This window comes from Crocodylus siamensis, chromosome 3, assembly GCF_052110815.1.
Source record: "Crocodylus siamensis isolate JL-2025a chromosome 3, ASM5211081v1, whole genome shotgun sequence".
NCBI classification, from domain to species: Eukaryota; Metazoa; Chordata; order Crocodylia; family Crocodylidae; genus Crocodylus; species Crocodylus siamensis.
The window spans coordinates 15,080,659-15,102,817 of record NC_143397.1 but is presented as its reverse complement, the minus strand read 5'-3'; the positions used below and the strand labels follow the sequence as shown (position 1 = coordinate 15,102,817).

Sequence of the window (22,159 nt, the reverse complement as noted above, 5' to 3'; positions counted from 1 at the left end):
ACGAGACCTTTTAGCAGCCCGAGACACGGCAAATACATAAACACATATTTTTCTGCACGCTTCCAGGCTCCAACAGCTACCAAAATACATCCCGAAACGGAAGATGCCGAATTTTAGCCGATTTTCGGATCCTAAACGGCAGTGCTGCGCTACAAGAAGCATTTCTCCGCCTGGCCCCTGGCACCGCAGGCGAAGCAGTGCTGCCTGAGCCGCCTGTGCCAGTCCCCTCTTGCCAGGCGCAGGGTCGCGTCAGAGAAGCCAGAGCTCGATTTAAGAGAAACTGCTTTTCTGCTCCCTCGCGGGAAGGATGTGGTTATGAGAGGAAGGCCGAGCAAAATGTTTCTAGCATAAAACCCCTGTGACACAGGGTGATCTTTCAGGTGTCTGCCCCAAGTAACATTCAGGACCATGCGTTTCTACACCAGTTTGTACAACCAGTGAGTTTTGGAGGTCAAGGAAGACCTAAAAGGGTATCCTGAGGCCTCAAGGAGTTTGGACCAGGAGAAGGAAACAGGTTTGGCTTATACTGTCACTCCCCATACCCATTACCACCCAGCTCTGGGCCCATAAAAACCCTACAAGCCCCCCTGCTCAGGGCCAAACTCATTGCTGTATCTGGACGCGGGAAGGATTACGCCATGGCCAGACTGGTACAGACTGGGGGGACTTTTGCCTTCCTCTGTAGCAGGGAGTGTGGCCCTCTACCGGGAATATTAACAACCTTTCGTAGCGGCAGTGCACTGGCTGCTGTGGTTCCCTCGCTTAACCCGTGGCAGGTTTGGAGGTCAGGTTGTGTCAGGATGGAGGGCAGTCACATGCAGAGTTTACATGATGGTTGTACAAAGTGGTTTGGATAGGGATGATCCTGTCTCAGGCAGGCGGTTTGACCAGACGACCTCTGGAAGTCCCTTCCTGCCCCATCTCTCTATGACATCGAGAAGGGGGGAGCCAGGGGAAGGTGCAGTGGCACCCCGCTTCTGGTCCTTTGCCCTCCTTTTGCCCATCTGTGGCCTGCCCGATTGACACCCCTGCAGCCCTGTTTTAACTCCCACTGAGAAGATCCATGCAAGAGGTAACGATTTCCTTTTCGGACCTGGTCACACAGGCACATTGAGCAGCTCATGGAGCTCTCCGTCCCTGAACTGTCTGTCCATTAAACACACAAAACTGGTTTTAAGCACTCATTTGGTGGCTCAAAATGATGCCACTCCAGCCTAAGTTTCCCTCTGCTCCATGTTACCCAGCTCACGTTGTGCCAATATGTGGCCACTCTAGGCTACATTATAGTGGGAACACCCCAGCTGCCACCTCTCCCCTGCTGGCCCGGATTGGGCCCACTGCCTCCCCCAGCACCCGTGATGGTCAGCACCCCAACACCCAATCTCCGACTCTGCCTGGAGAAGAGCAGCAGCCTGGCAGTGGAGGCTGGGCAGACAGGTTAACCCTTCCCTCTCCCGGGCCAGACAGCACAGGCAGCCACAAGGAAGGAGTGGGGTGGCGCCGGGGGAAGCCCAGATTGGGGTTGGGGCAGGGGGAATTCTCACCTTTCAGTCCTCCAGGGCCCCGAGGGCCTGAACTTGTCCCAACACAACACTTGGCTTCCTCACGCCTCAAACTTGATTTGGGCTTTCAGCTTTCCCAGCTTCAGCCCCTTGCCTCTGGCTGTGCCCCTTCAGCCTAGGTCCACCACTGCCTCAGGCCTTGGCTTCTGGGCCTCCGGTCCTGGTCTTGCCCCTACTCAGACTACGGGCCCCTGCATGGCCCCATCTTGCGCTGTCCAGCTCTGGTCCCCTAGAGCTCTCAACCCAGGCAACACTGAACTGGGCACTTCTCAGGAGCCCCTGTAGCCTCCACATCATAGTCACAACCTGGTCCGCTGTTTTAAACTTAAGCAAACAGAAATATAAGCAAACCACTTTCAACTGAAGCTTTGCCCAACTCTGGATCAATACCCCAACCCAAGCTACACACCCCACTAGCTGTCTCAGTCTAGCCCTTGCAGGCAGCTGGGGTGTCCATGAGCCTGTCTCCTGCAGCCATCATCCCGGGGAGCTCCTCTCCCTGCAGCAGACTGCGCCTTCTGCCTCAGGCCATGGGTTTATATCCCACAAACCCTGCCCCTTCCTGCCATGTGGCTTTTGAGCCACACATTTCCCATTTCATCTGCTGTGGCTGCCAGACCACCAGCTTAGGTTGCTGTATCCTCTTGGAGCAACAGGAGCTTCTGGCTCCTGTTATATTGCCCCGGCGTGAATCACAGAGAAAACTGGCTGGAAACGGCCTCCAGAGGCTATCTGGGCCAACCCCCTGGCTGAGGCAGGACCATCCCTAACCAACCCATCCCATACAAATACAAAATCTAAACTTTTCCTAAAATTGCCATCAACCCCAATGCAACACAAGGCATAACGCCCTAACCTGGCACAGGTAAAGCAGGGGGACCACCACCCAGCCTCTCTGCATGGAGGTAAGTGCTGTGAAATATAAATTAGTTTTTGAAATTAGGTGCCACTCAATTCACAAAAGTTATGGAGGGCTGCCATGAGTCCAAAAAGATTGAGAACCACTTAAATAAACACTTTAGTATATACATTAGCTTTTTCAATCTGATGCCACTCAGTTGTGAGAAGTTATAGAAGGATGCCATGAGCCCAGTGATGGACGCCTCGAGTCCAGAAAGGTTGAGAACCTTCGGTCTCTGCTGTGCCCCGCTAGGCCTTTACAAACAGCAGCAGCAGGACGCATGAGTTTAATGTCTCTTGAATAGCTCCCTCCCACGCTTTCTCATAGATCTCTGACTAATCCATGCAGAACTTCAGAATGACTTGCAAACCACTAAATCATTGCAGTTCACTATATATAGTAAAACCAGGGCCAGGATGAATGCTCTGCCAGTCCCATTTTGGAGACTTCTGATATATAGCTGTATCCTGAAATGAATAGATTATCGGCAAGCACGGTAGACAGGATAAATAAAAAACAGTGGTGCTCCTGATTTGACCAAACTTGCTGCTGTTTAAAGCTGAACAGGTTTAGATCCCTAGTATTTGGGTAGATCCCTATCAGTGAAGACATTTGAACATCCAGGCTACCGCTTTGTGATTTCAGCAGCTGATTTTAACAATTTTATATGTTTAAATAAAAACACACACAATATTTGATGTATTGAACTGAGTGACATGGCTCACTGGCTTCCCTTGCTCTATTCTTCCAATGAATTGGAGAAGGATTGGTTGTGTAAAGCATAGACATATAGGCATATAGACAAGTCTACCTGTGTTTGTCTTTCCATTCCCATCCCTGCTGTTCAGTACTGTTTCCCTTACAACGAAGGTGTCAAATGTCTAAGAGTCTGGGGCTACACACTGCACAGGGTCATACTGGCATTAACCACTGGCCCCCTGGGATGCATGCTGTACCATGCATGCATGTGCCTGCATCCCCAACTCCCTGCTGCATTGCATGTGCAGGTGCCCCAGCCTCACCATCAGCTCCCTGGTTTTAGTCTCCCCCAGCCCCACAAGTACCCTGAGTCAGTCCAGCTCACCCCATGGGGCAGGAAGTGGAAGTTGGAGAAGGGAAGGGACCTGGAGGCCATCTGGAATAACAGGAGCAGCAGCCTGCAGGTCACCAGCTAGACAGTCCTGCCTTACAACAAAGAGGTGTTGCAAGAACTCCCAGCTGTGCAGAGGACCTACGGCTGCAACCTCTGACACTCGGGATCAAAAACATACATCTAAAACTTCCCGTTAGAGTCGACTTAGCCAAAAGGCTTCTTTCTTTGGATGGTTCACCCACTTGTTTCAAGTGTTTGTCCATGCTGTTCCTCACCCCAAAACCATATTAATAATTTTAACAGGGTTGAGTATTTGACCAGTCAAATAAAGTTTGGTCAATTGACCAGTCAAATATCCATCAAAAATTGTTTAAAAATTGCCAATAAGTTAAATAAGACAAAACCCAAACATTTTCTATTCATAATCATATTTTTGTGAAACTACAACAAAAAATATTAATTCCCAATGAAATTACTATAATCTTTGACCAGTCAAAAATATGCAGTCAATTGACAATATTTGGCTGGTCAATTTACCAGCTTGCCAGCCCTATATTTTAATGCTATTTGACCCTCAGATTACAAGTCTTTTGTTTTGCATCTGAGTTTGCCATGTATCTTAATATAAAAACCAGCAAACTGGGGGGAAAAGCTGTGTGAAATCTTGTTAGTAAAGCACTATAAATAACTATGCACAATAATAAAAAGGAATACACCAAAAATACACAAACCAACCACATCTAAACTTCTATAATATGTGTATCACAAGGGCTCTCTGACAGCCCCATGAAGGAAGGCGAGAACAATGACCCATTAAAAAAAAAAATCACAAAATTCTCTTTTAATTGCTTATAAGGTTATAACCCTGCCTGCTACACCTTATGGAAGGTCCAGTGTGGTCTACTTGCAGGAGACTTTCTATGCTGCTATTTCTTTTGGGGCTGTATGAGCTGTCAAGATGACGGCCCCTTCTATGCTCAGCAAACTGAGGGGCCTGTGTCTTGTGTTAACCCTCTTTTAGCCACAGATATTGGCTCAGCGCTGTAACTTGTGCCCAAAGCAGTAGGTGAGCTGGTGGTAGTATCTTGATTTGGAAATAGCACTTTATTCACAGGACCATACATAAAGACCTACTTACAGCAAAGAAGTAACAGCCTGCTACTTCAAAGCCTTGCTAACAGCCTTTGCAAAGATTGAGAGCTTAACCTTGTGTGACAGAATACGTCCTCCTGGAAACACTGAGCGTGTCCAGGAAGTTTGGCATCCCAGGAGAGAGTTTATTGTGCCAGAAAGTTGCTGATACCACACTTCCTGGGCACTCTGTGTTCCCAGGAGGACTTGACACAGTCAGCCATACCTCCGGAAAAATCCTTTTCTCTACATTTTGCCTTCCAAAAACAATGGGTGTGTTTTATTTTGGAGGTGTGTGGTATGCAAGAAAATATGGTACTTGTAATGCTTCCCCTGCCATCACCTACCATTGCCTTAGACTACTCTTATTCACTGGTCCCTTACAAGGGAATTAAGATCCATTTTATTTTAAAACAAAACAACACATAGGAATAGTAGAAACATATTGCTCTTTCCTGCCCAGAGCAGGGGGTCGGATTCGATGATGTGTGCAGGTCCCTTCTCACCCTATAAGTCTAAGAAATCTATGAAATGCAAGAAATTCCCTCAAGCAATTTAGTCTCCACTTTAGCAGGGCTGTAAAATAAGTAGATACATTATTTTAAAATGAGCAAAATCAAACATAACGTAGGCAAAGGAAAATTTATTTTACTAAGAAAATAGAATACCAGAACACATATCTCAATACAGTTACAATATTATAAAGGAAGGGGGGGAAAAAAAACAAAACAGCTCACATTTCAATACAATTTCAGTTTCAGCTGACAAGCGACCCTCTTGGAATCAATCAAATCCTGGACAGAAAAAGGCATCCCGAAGACTCCCCTTGTCTAGACTTGTTCCCACCACCACTTCAACATGAAGGGATACTTTCATTTTCTTTGCAATGTTTACATCATATTTAAAATAGACAAAATGGCAGAATTACTATTTCCTGACAATATCTGTCCTGAAAAGAAAAACAATACTTTTTGTGTAGTTTGCAGAGTATTTTAATTTCCATTTCACATAGAAAGCAACTACATGAGGACAGATGTATCACAGTCAGTGCTCCTGTTGGAGTGCTCTTTTCCCTCCAGTGCTAACATGTGGGTTGGGCTTGACCTCTGCACAATATACAGATGCCTTTACATGCTAACAAGTCAAACCTCTGACATGAATAGAGGTTTTAAAACAAATTCCAGCTGTGGTGCACTGCCCTGAAGATACTGGATTCCCTACAAACAATCTAGTACATATCCTTCAAAAGCAGGCCCTAGCAGGCTTCATCTACACCAAATACTGAGCTTCAGGAGATGGTGGTGACAGCATAGGGCTGAGTTGTTCTGTTTTCCACCCCACACATTTGTGGGTGCTCAAATACTATGATGATAAAAATGTTATAATACCGAGATAGGTCAAAAAGGGCCATATACAGAGTTAGATGCCTCTTGAATCAGAGGCATTTTTCAGTGTTTCCCACTGAATGCTATTGCACAGGTTCCCATTAATACCCATAGCAAACTGAAAAATCAAGAAATGGAGTGGTGCCATCTGTAACTTGGCTGTTTTGTTTAGAGTCACAGAGTTGCGTGACTTACCTTTTATATATACTAGCCTGTCAGATTATTTTAACAGGAATGGTATAAGAACTGACCCTCAGACATGTCCCTGCATCATTAAAGTGGATAGAAGTAAAGTAGACACTAAATGGAGATAGACAAAAGATTTAGGCTGCTTGCAGACATTAAAACACAAACAAAATGGCGCTTTACTTAGAACTTTGTGTGCTCCCGCATCGGGCGCAGCACATGCCTAGAAGAGGCATCACATTAGTTGGACCCAGCTTGCCCAAATTTTGTACAGATTGGGCATTTTAGTGGGTTTTTTTGGTGCTTTTATCTAATAGCTGATTGTGTCAGCTTGAGATAAAGGCACCAAAGCCCCACTGAACTGCCCAATTTATACAGACACTGTGGAGCTGGGCTGAAGTAATCTGCTACTTCTTTGGGTAAAGCATGGTTTTTTGTTTGACTGGTTTTTTTAACATCTGCAAGCAGCCTCAAAGACCAAGGGCTACTTTCCCCTCCTACTGGAAAGACCTTCTGCAAAAAGGTAAAAAGGACAAAACTTGTTAGCTCTGAGCAGACAAGTTAAATAGTAATATATAGGAGAAATGTCACTTCACATAAAGCATTTTCCCAAAATATCTTTTAAAATGCATAAAACAACACAGAACTCCATTGTATGTCCCATAAAACACACATGGCAAGTTATATTTTTTATATATTTGATGCAGCATTTTAAATTGGCTTCTTACACACACCATTGTTGGCCAAGAGCAACATACACAGCAGAATATGTAACACTTTTGAACACCTCTTACCTAACCTTTATAATTCATGTAGTTAGGCCATGTCCCCTTAGCTCCTTTTTTGTTTTAAGGTTTTTGGGTTGTTTTTTTTTTTTAAAAAAAACAACAGCTCACATAGCCTTGGCTTGTAATACCAGTGTTTCTGTATTTGGTTTTCTAATGGCCTGTTCTTGCTCCTGATAATTTTTACAGGAACAGGTCTGGGACCAATGCTGAAAGAGACTCAAACCCTCCAGTTCCAAAATGTATGAATATGAAAATGTATGAATATATTTCATCCTTTTCAGCATGTTTAAAAAGGAAATGCATCTAAAGTACTACTACTTGATCCATTACTGCTGTCACAAACAGAAGACAGAAGAGTAGTACGTTACAGGCACGGTCTTAGAAATGGAGAATAGCCACAGTCCAAGTGAACAACAATACAAGTTAAACATTGCAAGGTACACAAGACATCCCAGTAACTCGGTGAGGACCCCTGGTCTTCTATTGTTGTAACCAAGTTACAAAGACACAACTGGAATCAGATTTTTGAAGCCAGATCAAATGTAGTTACAGACTCAAGTTATAGATGCTGTCTAGACAAGGCCTCAGACCCAGGAAGAAGTACTATGCTCTTGCCTATCGTTTTCAGTTGGTTCTCATTTAAGAAGTTACAAACTCATTCATAGCCAGTAAATGGCACTCTCGGTGTCTTCCGAGCATTGAGAATAGCAAGAAACCAATGCTCCAAAGTGAATGGACTATGAATTGAGAAAAAAGCAATCTTCCCCATTCTTACTGGAAGACCATGGTACTGGAAGACCATGCCAGGCAAAACAGAAAAAAAACTGGCAGTGCCAGCTATCACTGTTTCAGCCTAAGGCAAGATTTGTGCTGTGGCCAGTCAGTGACACCTTCCGAGGGCCTTATTTTCAGAGGTGTTAATCAATCAATACCTACATACTTTCAGAAGAGCCAAGCAGGTGCATTTGAATCGAGGCTTTGAATGGATCTGTGCATTTTTCTGTTGAATAGGAGAAGCAGAACCTTTCATGCTGACTGCTGCCACCGCTGACACATGGCAGTAGGGCCCTGTCTTCAAGATACAGTAGCAGGGCAACACATGGAGTGCTAAAAGTTTACATTTTCCCTGCAAGGGAGCGAGCGAATGGCTGTTGCCCATGTACATAATGCAGAGCTCTGCTTATACACAACAAAATCCTCACGCCAAGTTTTGGTGAGGTTTGAGTTTTCAGAAGGTCTAGTTTGTACTAAATAAATAAATAGATTCTGAATAAGATCATACATTTAAATACACTAAAAACCAAGCATAGCAAAAATAGATGAAAAAGTATTTTTTGTAAAAACACTGTACGGGTGTGTTGGTCTTTTTATATGTATATACATAAATCAGACACTCCAGGATCCACACCATGAGACATGGAATTTAGAGCCACCACCACACAGTATTTTGTCTCAAAGAGTCACTTTTTCCATCATTGTTTTTTCCTCTGTGCATATAATCACTTTGCTTCTTTCACCTACCTAAAGCCACTATTTTTCCTCCTCTCTTAGAAAGATTAAAAAACTAGAATGAACAATAAAAAGGACAGGGTATGCCCCTGTATCTGCAAGAAGGTATAATGACAGAAATCCCTACTATGCCTGAAGAAACATTGGCCTTATTTCATGGAAACCCATAAGCGTATGGTAAGAAACATATGTTTATCCTGGGAACAACCTGAGCACATTTACTGATGACCTTAGCCCTTGATTCTAGGTGATCAGTTCAATCAGAAGTTTTTGCCACCACTATTTATTTCTGTCATTCTTTCTTGATTTAGCAAACTCTAGTAAATCTGAGTATTCCCAAAGCAAACCCTTCACTAATGGGATGAATTTAACAAAGTCCACACACACCAGCAATAACTACAACTTGTGTCCACTAATGAAGGGAGATGGATTTTGTGACGAAAGCAGATGTGGAGAAAATGAGGAAGAACCCAACTGTAATAATGTCATCAAATTCACAGTGGCATCAATGCAATGGAAGCTAAGCTTGAATACACTTGAGAAATGGAAGACGTAAACCAGCAGTGATTTGGCCACAATCTTTGATTACTTATAAAGCCGTATGATAGAAATGAAGTCCCCATTCTATTGCCTGAACTGACAAATTAAAAAAAGAAAAGAAAAACAAATCGACCCTTTCAAGTCTATCCACCGAGAACATCTGGGAATCTACTGAGCCAGAAGCTGTAGGAAACATGCAGTCAAGTGGTTGCAAACAGGAGTTCTAGTTACTGCTCTAGTTTTATTGTCTAGAGCAGGGCTGTCCAACTGGCAGCCTGCAGGCTGCATCTGGTCCTGAGAGGTTAACCTACAGACTCTGGGCTCCTTGATCACGAGCCACCCTGCAACAGCGTTCCAGGTGCTACTGCTGCCTCCAGTCTCGGTCTCTGTGTTCTTCCTCTGCTTCTGCTTTTCTGCCCCCACCTTGGGAGTGGGGCAGGGCTGAGGAACCCCCCAGCTGGTCAGCTCAGGTAGACCTAGTGACTCCACATGGCACAAGGGCACCAGCATGTTAGAGCAGGGTCACACCCACTGTGCAATGTGGCAGCGGGAGCCACAGCACCCAGGGTACTGGCATGGTACAGCGGGAGGGGAGGGGGTCACCCACTGCATGGTGTGTGGGCAGGAGAGAGTGCAACCCATGCAGCATGTGGCTGGGGGCATTGCAGCCACTGGTCACACAGAAACTGGACAGCCCGATCTAGAAAAAACAGAGGGAAAACAAGAAAAAACAGCCTTCATTCAAAGCACTGCACATGTCTGCTTTGGAGCCTCTCCCAGTCAACATGATCACAAACACTTCACACAAAGACATGTCAGGCCCCCCAACAAACTCATTTGAAACATACACATGCAAGGAGGACAAGTTTTCAACTGGTTCAATTTCAGTATCAGCGCAAAAGGAAAAAAAAAAACCCAACAAAAATACTTTTGGACATAACTTGTGAATTCTGCTACCTTGGAAGTCTGTGCCACTGTATCTTTTTATGAAGGGTTTCTGTACACTGCTTCAGATTCAGTTTTTCCAAGACAATCCAAAGCAGGTTCAAAGAACAGCTGCTGAATGAAGGGAACTAACCTGGACTACGATGCTGTGTCCTCTAGACAAAACAAAAAAACCTGCCACTTGAATTAGCCTGGCCTTTTTCGGTTGACCGATTCTTTCTGTGATGTCGATCTTTGTGATTGGTGACAGCACGGAAAGAACAAGAAATAGAAAAATATCTTGGCAATCAGCAATGATGAGACAAATATCTCAGTGCTGTATCTTCTGGACAAAGCTAAAGTGTCATTTGTATAATACTCTAGTGTGGTGAGGGCTCCAAACAAGAAATGCAGCATTATGGTCAGAGTTTCAATTTGTTTTGGACAGCTATGCCATTCATGTGGTAAGAACCATCACCCACAGATTTGATCAGATGTGTATAGGGAAATCTAAGTCACGGTAAAAATGGGAGGGAGAAAGGGAAAAACAACAACAAAATGGAGGAAAATAAGTTACAAATCTCAGAGTCATGATCCCAAATTGGTCAGAAAGGGGTTCCCTGCAGAGGAGAGGACACCACTTGAGCAGTGACACCTTTTGGTATATCAGTGCATTTTGGGAGGCTGAGCTGGTGACTCAGGCCAGTCATACACATCTGGTATGAAAGAGTCATATTCATAGCTCCATATCTTGGATCGGATATACTGGTTCTTGTCCGCTGGCTCTGGGTAGTGGAAAGCCATGTTGTTTGCATACAAAAATTCCATAACCTGAAAAATTAAATTATTATACAGTTTGTGCTTGAATCTCTTTTAGGGCAATAAAAAGACTTACAAGAAGTTGAGAAAGCTAATGAAATCTATTAATTAAAATGGTATAGTTGAGGATAATAGATAGTTATCTTATGCGCACGCACGCACGCACGCACACACACAACGCTTCTCATTTTTTAAACTTCTCTCACAAGTATCCCTTTGATTACTATTAGAATCAGAGATTAGAGGGGAAAATCATTCTGTTCAAATTTTTCTCAGTGCATTTGCATCACACTTCTGGCAGCACTTTGCCCATAGTCAATTTTATTATTTGTCCTGAAGACATGTCGAGAGCCCCACTAGGACACGTTGTGCAAAGTGTTGCACAAATGCACTGAAAAATGTTCCTACCTCAAAGAGCTCATTTAAATACACACACACAAAACCACAGGCAAGATTAAACCAGGTTTTCAATCTTTAAAAAAAATCAGCTTCACTTAACATAAGTCTTCTTGTATGGAGAAAACACTGTTATTTATATATGCATTTTTTAAAATTACTAGATTTCCCTCTGAGAAGGTCTGTTTTAAGTTAATGCTTTGTACAGCCCCAGTGAAGCAACACAGCCAGGTACCTGGATTCACAACTATTTGTCAAATCTGGAATGGCATAAAGCAGAAGTTTGCTTCTTGCGGATTTCAAGCCCTTAGCTGCTCACATGGCCAACTGAAAAGACTGCTATACATAATAACTACAACCAAACTCCAAGCCTGAGTCTGGAAGAGACAGGATTTTAGCAGTTTTTTCCATCCATTTGGGGTTACGATATGAAAAGAATCTGAAAAGTTGGTACAATTTTCTAGCAGGTCTAAGCAATAACCTTTTAATTTTGAAGTTTAGGCGTAAGTCCTGTGCTTTGCTGTGCCAGCATTAACAAGGCAAAGAGAGAAATGGGGACAAGGACACTTTTGCTTTGGAACAAACAGGTCAGGATCTTTATCCAGTCCTAAAAACAGTGGATAAAGGAGACCTGATATGTGCATCTGCTGGTACAGTACTGCAATTAATTCCATTGCTAGTGGCTCCCTCTTGAGGGTAATAATTTCCATGAGTTCAAACATGGTTCCCTGAGCTTTATGGATAGAGCTACAATGGGTGGTTGCAGAGAGAGAAATATTCCAGTCCATTCAAACCTGTATGGAGGAAGGCCATGGCCTTCCAAGGGACCTGGGAACTGAACAAAGTCAACAAGAAAGAAGCTAAGTTCTAAGTAGTAACCAAAACCAGGCTGAAGGATAAAACATCCTTTTATTGACACTTTCTTTTCTGCCTACTTACTTTAACAGCAATGCAAATGGAAACTTCTTTGATGTTGGAAAGTGGGGGATAAAGTCTCCCTTGGGCAAGTTCTTCACTTGTTAATTGCTCAGTCAATGCCTGCATTAAAAAGAAACATTATATATTTACTCAGGTAAACAAAATGCTAAAATGAAGAATAAAAGGAAAAAGTCTGAGCCTTCCCAACAGTACCATTGACTAAAAATAGCTGGGGTAAGTCAAGCACAGTCTCAAAAACTAGCAGAGAGATGAACTCCACAGCCTGTGTCCAATAGGACAGATTATGTCTTTTAGCATTTAAGCGCAGGTCAGATATTTCTTTCTTGAAGTGCCAGTAAATATATTTGGTACAATGGAGGCACTCTACTGCACAGCTGACCCAAGCATTTGGCTATGTGACAAAGGCACACAGAATATGGTCTCTATCTGTTCACTCACCTCAAAAACACATAATTTTTTGCAACAAGAAAAAGCTACAGGAACCACCCACCATATTTCATGGTCTGTCAGGGGGTTTGAGACATTCTTTCGTTTTTCCCTTTATTCTATCTTACAGTTGTTCTCCCCTTCTTCTCCCTAAAAAGCCCCAACTACAACTTCTGACAATGTCAGCTCCCACCTAATCGATGATTTTTCCCATGAAGTGGAGCACAGAGGCTCCCAAAGCCATAGGATGGCTGATGAAAAACATGATAGTGTCAAGAGAGATGAGAAAGTTGTGCTGGAGCAGGTTGAAAAAATGCATTCTCTCATTTCCTCTTCCCTCATCAAAAATCAATTTTGGGTGGAAATTTGACTAAATAATTTTAGCCTAAAAAGAAAATATTCCTGCTTGAAAAATCACTACAGTGCTGCAGGGCAGCTGTACTCTGGGCATCTCATCTTCCCACTTTTTTCTGTGTACCAGACTCTGGATGAACTGAATCTCCCATGGTGCAGCCTAGATGACCCCTCTGGAGAGGAAAGGCAAGGTACCATGGGAGTTCCTGGACGAGGTGCATCACAGAAGAGATGATCCGGTTGGTGAGCTTAGTTCACAGAGGAGGAACGAGGATATAGGGCTATCAAGCTACACCTCCCAACCCAAGACAATGCAGCAGCTTTTGCACATGAAAGTGTTTCAGGTTTGGGGCATTTGGATGGAAAATAGATTCGCTACAGCAGCAGCAGACACTTTTTGCACAGAAAAAACCTGTTTCATCAAAGCCCAACTTTCCATTATAAAACTGTTTTGGAAGAAAATCTTTTTACCGCTCCTGCCCTAAGAGGATAGAGACATGACATCATTTGACCTCACCTTCTTAAAGCCATTATCTGCTACATATAAACACTTACTTTTGCAGCCTCCAGGAAGACCTTATCGCTAATATGCCGAACACCACTGAGGACTACTGCCAGGGCCACCCCTAAAATAACAAATAACAAAAGTTACTTTTCTTGACACTGCTGATACTACGACACCATCATTTTTAACATGCAGCCTTATCTTGCTATCAGGTGTTGCACTTTCTTTCCTGGAGTGCCAGTCTTCACACATTCTCTTAAAATATTCAGACACAAGACACATCACGGCTGTCCCAGTATTATAGTGGAACATGCAACTTCTGGGAGAGTACTGCTTGTTTTAAAAATGACCAGCTGATGCCTCTTTTGCACAAAACAAAATGGAAGAATAAATAAACTATTTTTCCCCAAAAGCAAAAATGCACATAGGTCACCTGCTGTTAGGAAGCCATGACTTCAGTAACATGTTTTGATAGGTTAAATTTCTTAAAAGAATTAAACTGAAATAGTCTCGTTGTGTGACTAACTAGACCATGTAACCATGTCCTCTTATCATGCCACATATCCCTAACACTTTCTATTTGTTTCTTCTCACTTACTATAACCTTGTCCGAACTGGGAATGTCTCTTACTTTAGTATATACAGCTCTGACCACTGTGAAACCACACTCCCAATACAGAGCACTGCAGCACTGAAAAAGAAATGCTGAAAGAGCAATCATCACGCAGATGTAGAGAATTCTAGAGACTACCTGGAAAAATATAGGCATTGTTTCCTTGGCCTGGTTTGAAGATCCTCCCATCCTTCAGAGTCACGCATTCAAATGGGCTGCCGCTAGCAAACAAACAGCGTCCCTGTTAAACAAGAGGGAATAATCACAGCTGTGTAACCAACTTGGACAAAACCTGCTTTCCAGGCTATAAAATCATTACCAATTAGAGCAGCTCAGAACACCACAGATCACAGTGCATGATTCAGGCAGCAAAAGTGCTCAAGCTCATGCCTGCTTTAAGCAGCTAATAGACCTGTTGAAAGGTATGGGAATATGCACATGTGTAAGTGCCTGACTGAGCCAAAGCCCTAGAGTTCCACTGCCCCCCAAACCAGAGGCCTCCCTTAATCACTGGGGTAACCAGCAGCATGCAAGCATTAGCAAAAAATCCTTCACAAACATCATGAAGTAAGTAGACAAGTCAAATGATGACGATTTCTACTGAATGGGAAATTTCTATTTGCTTTCAAGATGTTATTTTCTTTTTTGATAAAATATGCCTCTTTAGGAAAGCAAAGCCTTCAGTGCAGTTAACCACAAGCTTATGCTTAAAGATATTACTATTTAATGTCTTATATTGCAGTAGTGCCCAAGAGTTAGCCCTAGATCAGGGTGCAATTGTGTTAGGTGCTGCGCAAACCCAGAACTCAGTGACAGCCACTTCCACTATTGGCTTGGGATTTACATGGCAGCTTGATGGATGCAGAGAAGGAATATAATTAGCTGATGATATAATGCTGGCTGGCATGATTGGTAACTGTCTCAGTCTGTGCATAAATATTTTGCTGAACTGAGACCCCTAAAAAGAACTTATCCTCTCTTGTTATTAAACTTTTTTAATTACTATGAACTATTAAAAAGTAACCAAGAATTCTGGGTGCAAATCACTTCCTCCTCCAGTTCAAACCTCAAAATTATCTCACAGTAAATCATGAAAATAAATTAAAAATTCAACATTTAAGGTTCCAACTCAGTTTCACTTTTAAAATACATTACCATGCATGCTAAACAATTTGGCATAGACATATCCATGGTAAAGGATTTTTTGAGGGGCATATATGTGTTTGAGGCCAGGATCAAGAGGCTGTAGTTTAAAAATAAAATATTACACTCGCAGAGCACTAGAGGGCATCAAAGCATAACCATGTTCTTTCAAGGGCCATCCAGTGGGGGGAAAAAGATTGAGCAGTAAGAGTTCACTGGTGGTTCCATCATACCCTCAGAGAATAACATATAGGCACTCTCATTAGGTTTACTAGAAAGTTCAGGATTATGTCATTTTTGAAGTCATGAGACCAATGGTAATGGAAGCAGAGGACTACTAATTACAGGTCGAAGACTTTTATTTTCAGTTCCCCTTGTCATCTGACTTACTTGGGGTTTTGAAGCATTTTACTAACAGAGGAAAAGTCCTTTGTAATTATTAGAAGCTGGAAGGCAGGACTCTGTTTAAAAGTGATGATGATCTTCAGGGGTGGACCCGATGGTCTTGTGAGGTCCCTTCCAGACCTAATGTCTATGAAATCTATGAAATCTGGGGTAACCCAGTTGTATTAACTAGGTTTTAAAGAAATAATGGGCACAGTAGAAACAGGCAGGAATATTAGAAAAATGTAATTTGAAGGAGTACGGTCTCAGTTATAGCTACTCACTTCCTTTAGATATTTCACAAGCTGCATTGCACATGCATGGGAATGCTTAATTATGGGAAAACTTGAATTTTAGTCAGAATCACAGCTTTCAGTGGGCAGGGAGGAAATTAAAAACTACCCAGACCTTTTCTTGTGAAAACAGTCTTAACATGTAAAGTAGCACTTGTTGGAAATGATTACTAATACTGCAACCAACATGTTTCTGCAGCAGGAAGCACCCACAGTTCCCCACCAACAAACTTCTACAAACATGAGTCATTCAATTCTTCGAAGTACTCCACCTTTCCAAACTCCTCAGGCTGGCCCTGGGGACAGCAGCAAGTGCATGGTGTATTGCAACCAGTGTGCCATGAAGGAAAAGAATCAATTGCTTTGTAGGTCAGTTTGCAAATGATATGACTAGTTCTTCCCCTGTCTTATGCTTCCCTGTTCAACCTCTGTGTTCATACCCTTTTTGCCCTTCTTCAGCTCCTTGAATTTTGGGGTGAATCATCCACACCCAAGAACAGGATGGTAATCCAGGCCAACCTTGACAGACTTGGAAAACGGACAGATGAAAACCTGATGGCCTTCAACGCCGAAAAATGCAAGGTACTTCACCTCGGGAAGAAAAATCCACAGCATGCTTATAGGCTTGGCGGTGCTACGCTTGCTAGCACCATGGCCAAAAGGGATTTGGGGGTCATGATTGACCACAAGATGACATGAGCCACCAATGTGATACTGCAGCTGGTGAAGTAAGCAAAACTCTGGCTTGCATCCATAGATGCTTCTCTAGCAAATCCCAGGATGTCATCCTTCTGCTGTACTTGGCCGTGTTGAGGCTGCAGCTGGAGTGCTGTATCTGATTCTGGGCTCCACAGTTCAAAAAGGATGTGGAGGGGCTTAGGAGGGTCCAGAGAAGAACCACGCACATGATCAGAGGGCAGGAAAACGGGCCTTGTAATGAGTGGCTGAGAGCTATGGGACTCTTCAGCCTGGAAAAGCGCAGGTTCGGGGGGACCTGGTGGCTGCCTAGAAGTATATAAGGAATCTGGGGGAGTGCCCCATGGCTTGACAAGGTCAAATGGTCACAAAGTTCTCCAAGACTGTTTCAGACTGGACATAAGGAAGAACTTCTTTCCTGTCCGAGCCCCCAATACCTGGAACAGACTGTCACCAGAGGTGGTGCAAGCACCTACTCTGGACTCCTTTAAGAGTCAAATGGATGTTTATCTTGCTGGGATCCTGTGACCCCAGCTAACTTCCCGCCCCTGGGGCAGGGGGCTGGACTTGATGATCTTCCGAGGTCCCTTCCAGCCCTAATGTCTATGAATCTATTATATCCATATAGACACTATTTAAAAACTGTGTGGAATGTACTTAAGGATGTACTTTAATAAAGGTCACTACTGGACCTGCACTCAGATACACTGGAATAAATCAACAGTAACATCATTGAAATCAACAGAAATGCTCTGATGCTTAAATCCTGAGCAGAGATTAAAAATTAGGCCTTCTCATATTTAGCTATATGTACCATGCCCAATATCAAGTGCCAAGTATGAGCCTTGGGCTGTAAGCAACTCAAATACAAACACATTCCTTGCTCAAATGACTTAATTTAGTGTTAGGTAAAGAAGCGCCAGGTTTAATTAGCTATTTCTAGGTTGTAACTGTTTTTTGTTATGACCCTAATATAAAAAAATGTTTCTTTAAGAAGAAAACATAAGAAGTGTCAGAAAAAGAAGTCAGTTGAGGTTGACATGCACATTGCCCTCAGTACCCAATGACTACTCTTTTCAATATTGTTGCCAAACAGAAACAAGATTTAGACCTCATTATGAAGTGATCATCTGCCACAAGTAATCATTTGAAATCAAAGTTGCTTCTCAAATAATGCAAAAAACCAAAATGCATGAGAAACTGAAGACAATGGGTGCATCCACATGAGACACTTATTGCACAGAAGCCTAATAACACTGTGCAGTAGCATGCTGGTCAAAAATTGTGCTAATAGCCTTCTGCGCAGCGTTATTAGGCTACTGCACAGTAAGCATCACAAAAAAATGTGCACTGGCACTACTGCGCAGTAACTGTAGTTACTGAGCATTTAGTTAGTACTTTATTAAGCACCTACTGCACATTAATGAACATGTAGACGCACCCAATGAGAAGGAACTCCATTCTTTATCTGAAGACATATCAGCTTAAAGTATATGTTTTAGCACCCAGTAAACAGTGTTTGTGCACTGACATTTTTAATCCTTATGTACCTCTGTTAATGTATAGGCATCTTCAGCAGTGCATTCAGCTTTCACCGTAGGGTTACTCAGTGCAAATATTATAGGTCTCTCATTGATTGAACCCATTGCTTTGATCACGTCAGGAGAGAAAAGCCGACCTGCACCTGCAACACCTGGAAAAAAATAGAAAGGTACAATTAAATAATCATGTATGTAACCAGGAGGGAGAGCTGCAAGAACTTCCCATTTTCTGCGTTTATTTGTGATCTACTTTAAGATGGTCAGTCACACGCAGGGCAACAGAACAGTTTGAACAAATATACATTGCTCATTAAAATAATAGTTTCTAGAAAATACACTGTAAGACACAATCTTTGACCCCAAGAGTCTTTTCCATTTCTCATTTCAATCATTTTCTAAAACTTTAAGATTAGATTATTCAAACCTAGGAAAGACACTCAGAAGAGACAACTAGTTCTATGCCATGATTGTACTTTCAAAGCTAAGACTTTTTTGTTTATATGGAAAAAGATGGCCCTAACAAAGGACTTCACTGCTCTCATCATTTTCTCTCTCTAAAACAGCTAACTAACCTTTTGCATGTAATGAGACAAGCACAGTTCCATAAAACTGAGTGCATACCTCCCAACTCAGAGACTTCATCCTAAAGCTTTCCCCCACCTGCAAAAAGTTGTGCGCAAGGGAAAACATGGATTTAGAATAGAATCATTTGGTAGCCTTAACTGCAGTGGTAACTACTAAGGATAATAATCAACACATAAAAACATACAGACCCATTTGTGCTCACAGGGTATAATGAGCCTGCTAATGGTGCTGCCTCTAAAGTCAGTGTATCCAACCACTGAAAAAAAAATCACTCCAATGTAGGGGGAACATACTGTAACGGAGGCATCATCTCACATTGTTGCTAGTGTAGATGTGACTGGGAAAAACTGTATGGCTAAGCCTTCCCTATTCCTCACTGGTCCTCAGTGCAATAGCAGGTACTTGGGACTCTTGGCCATCAGTGCAACTCAGAGCAGTCTGACTTGTCAACCAGAAAGCTCAAGACTTGAGTGAGCATTCTGTGGGTTGCAAAATGAAACTCTCAGACATCACTAAGGATCTGAGCCTGTGTGTATTACCCATGATACGCATTGTCCCAAATACATTTCCAGACATTTTTAAACAGCCTGAACCAAATTATGTTGTTACTTATATTATCACAATCTCAAGATAACACCAGTGACTTCTGTGGGATAGCTCCATAGTTACACTGTGGCCAAACAAAAAGCATCACTTGGCAAACTGGCAGCAACATCAGATTAACAGGGTACTATACAATTCGCTCACCAATAATAGCTGAAGGCTGAAGTATATTCACTGCATCCTCAAATGTCCGTGGCACCTGATTGGGTGCTCGGTGTGTAAATGATTCTTGATTGGCATCTACCGTTTGGTCTCGGCCCTAAAGATTAAAATCAATTCTGACTGTGAGAAGGAAATGGGAAGGAATGGTAATGTGCTTTGTGTTATTCCAAAGGACAGACAGACCCTTACCTGAACTAACAAACCAAATTTATCAAACATCCATATTTTCTCATGTGCTTCCTCTGCAGAAAGGCCATTTTCCATCATAGCCATAACAATGAGGTTTGCAATTCCCAGGGCAGCCTGACAGATAAAGGACCAAATAACCGAAAATAAAAATCTGGATTTAATATGATGTTAGCAAAAAATCTTTTAGATTTAAACTGTTAACAAAAAATAGACCCACGGTGATTTTCTCTTCTTTTTCCTACCAATATCATTTCAGTCTCATCCTTGGCTACCAGCTAATCATTGCTTCATCTTAATGCACATGATACATTTCCTCCTGAATCTGGTAAAAATGGATATTTCTTTTTTTCTGTCTCTCTTCTTTCCAAAATACATTTTGGGACTAAAACCAACCCTTCATCTTGCTTTATGGGGTCAATATACTTGGCCCTTGAAAATTAGCATCTTGTCCACTTGAAGCCCAGAGTTTAAACCAAATAAGTTTTTTGTAAGCAAGTATTTTCTTTAAGTTGGTATTAGTCAGTAGGCCTCACACAGCTGACTTCAGAGGAGAGAGGCAGTATTCATGGGAGTTGTATTCTGCAGTTCCACAAACTTTTAGCTTATTGAAGAACTCACCTCTCCTGCTCCAAGAAACAAAACTTTATGCTCTGTGATTGCTTTACCAGTAACCTTCTGTGCAGCCAGCAGCCCTGCTAAAGCCACTGAGGCTGTCCCTACAAAAAAGAAATAACTATTTCAGTGGAACTGAAAAAGTTTGAAATAACTGAACATATTTTGCAGAATGTTTTTATAAACATATTAAAGGGGTCAAAAATTGAAAAATTTACCCTGAATATCATCATTGAAGGTACAATATTTCTCTCTATATTTTCTCAAAAATCGGAAAGCATTATGGTTCCCAAAGTCTTCAAACTGAATAAGCGTGTTCTGGCCATACCTGAAGAGCACAGCAAAATGTTTTATCAACTGACAAAACCACAGATGCTTTAAAAAAAACCCCACAACATCCCATATTTACACAAATCTGCTTAGAGGTGAAAGCAGTCCTGGGCTGTTCATTCTGGAAATGGTTTAATGCCATCTCTGTCCTCTGTGTGACCACACAGAGGACAACTGACATTGCTCCAAATCACACAGAAAAATCAGCGTTGGAATCAGGAACAGGGCTCATATTTCCTGAGTTACAGGCTAAAACTCCCTCCCTAAGTTACTTTTAAATGAAAGTAATCTATTACCCACTATATCAGATTAGCTTTTGCACAGTTAATTAAACAACGTACCTGTTTATAATGGCTTCCATAAATTCATCAATCAGATCGTCATAAAACTGTGAGCGGTCTCTTTTTTGATACAGACCCATATAAAATGGATCTTTTAATAATGTCTATAAAAAAAGACAGCAGCAAAATGAAACTATTGAATCCATATGCATTTCTCCAAAGTTCCAAGCAACCTAAAGCTAACATCATTTGCAATGAATTTTAGCTACACTCCCTTCTTTGAATAATTTCACTGTTTAATTTCTGTTGCCAAAAACACATCCAGACACTTGGGGGGACTGAAGCTGCCTTCTGGGAGTGTTTTCTGTGTCTAGAGGAATTTGCAATGGCCACAGACAGGAGTTGTTCCCCAGACAGGTTTGGATGCTGAGTACCTGCTAGAAACAGCTCCTCCCAGAACAGCCTCAGTGAGGCAGAAACATTTTTTCCCTTGCCAAAAAATAAAGTGAAGTTAAACTAATGAGCTGCTGTCCATAGCCACCTAAAAGAAAGGGGTCTCCTCCTTTTCCATCTACACAGCAGACAATTACTGACTCAGTCAATGAAGCTTACTGTGAGAAAAAATAGTATTAACAGAGCCTCTGGAATATCATCTATACTGTGCAAAGGACAACGACAGGCAAGAAGAGACTGTGTATAGCAAAACAAATACATGGATTACATTTCGGGAATATTTTCCACAGCTGATTGTGGATACAGTGGCAGGTTACTCAATATCTGGCAGGTGAGGAAGATTAAAGAAGAAAGCAACCATGGCCCGCCTATGATTAGAAGGCAATAGTCAACAGAGGGCAAATTTAGCACGACTGCTATCTGGGTTTGATCTGTGTTGGCTAGAGAAGTGGCAGACTCACAAGGAGATGTTTATGATAACCGAACATGAAAAGCAGTAGTGCTCGGGTCTACTGGGAGCGTTTATGAGAAAAGACTAATGGAGAAGTGAAGAATATTGAGACACTGGCTAAGGTGAAACACAGAGAAAGATGGGAGAAATCCTCTTCTCTTCTAAAAAGTGAATCTGGAATTGAAGTATTCTGGAAAGCCGCCGCAGCCTTCAAAAGCACAAGCACCTTGTAGCCCCTGCTTGTGCCTTTGAAAATCTCCTTCCAAATGATTAGGAGAGATGTTTCAGCAGCCTTAAATTCTCCTCCTTTAGAGTCATTAGCAGTTAAATATAACTTGTATCAACATTTAATTATAAATGAAGGC

General features: G+C 42.3%; 1 protein-coding gene across 3 annotated transcripts in view; it reads right to left on the bottom strand.

The window, feature by feature from the left end:
- Nucleotides 1–5,315: 5,315 nt before the first annotated feature.
- Nucleotides 5,316–22,159, bottom strand: part of ME2 (malic enzyme 2) — a 49,479-nt gene continuing 32,635 nt past the window's right edge. For all 3 annotated transcript variants that reach the window (XM_090037792.1, XM_090037794.1, XM_090037793.1), the window contains 10 exons: nucleotides 20,951–21,054; nucleotides 20,498–20,607; nucleotides 20,286–20,383; nucleotides 19,668–19,781; nucleotides 19,461–19,575; nucleotides 18,138–18,280; nucleotides 14,210–14,312; nucleotides 13,509–13,579; nucleotides 12,174–12,272; nucleotides 5,316–10,850 (listed from right to left, as the gene is read on the bottom strand). In XM_090037792.1, the coding sequence (XP_089893918.1) occupies nucleotides 10,686–10,850; nucleotides 12,174–12,272; nucleotides 13,509–13,579; nucleotides 14,210–14,312; nucleotides 18,138–18,280; nucleotides 19,461–19,575; nucleotides 19,668–19,781; nucleotides 20,286–20,383; nucleotides 20,498–20,607; nucleotides 20,951–21,054 (1,122 nt within the window). In that variant the 3' untranslated portion in view covers nucleotides 5,316–10,685. The remainder of the gene's footprint in view (nucleotides 10,851–12,173; nucleotides 12,273–13,508; nucleotides 13,580–14,209; nucleotides 14,313–18,137; nucleotides 18,281–19,460; nucleotides 19,576–19,667; nucleotides 19,782–20,285; nucleotides 20,384–20,497; nucleotides 20,608–20,950; nucleotides 21,055–22,159) is intronic.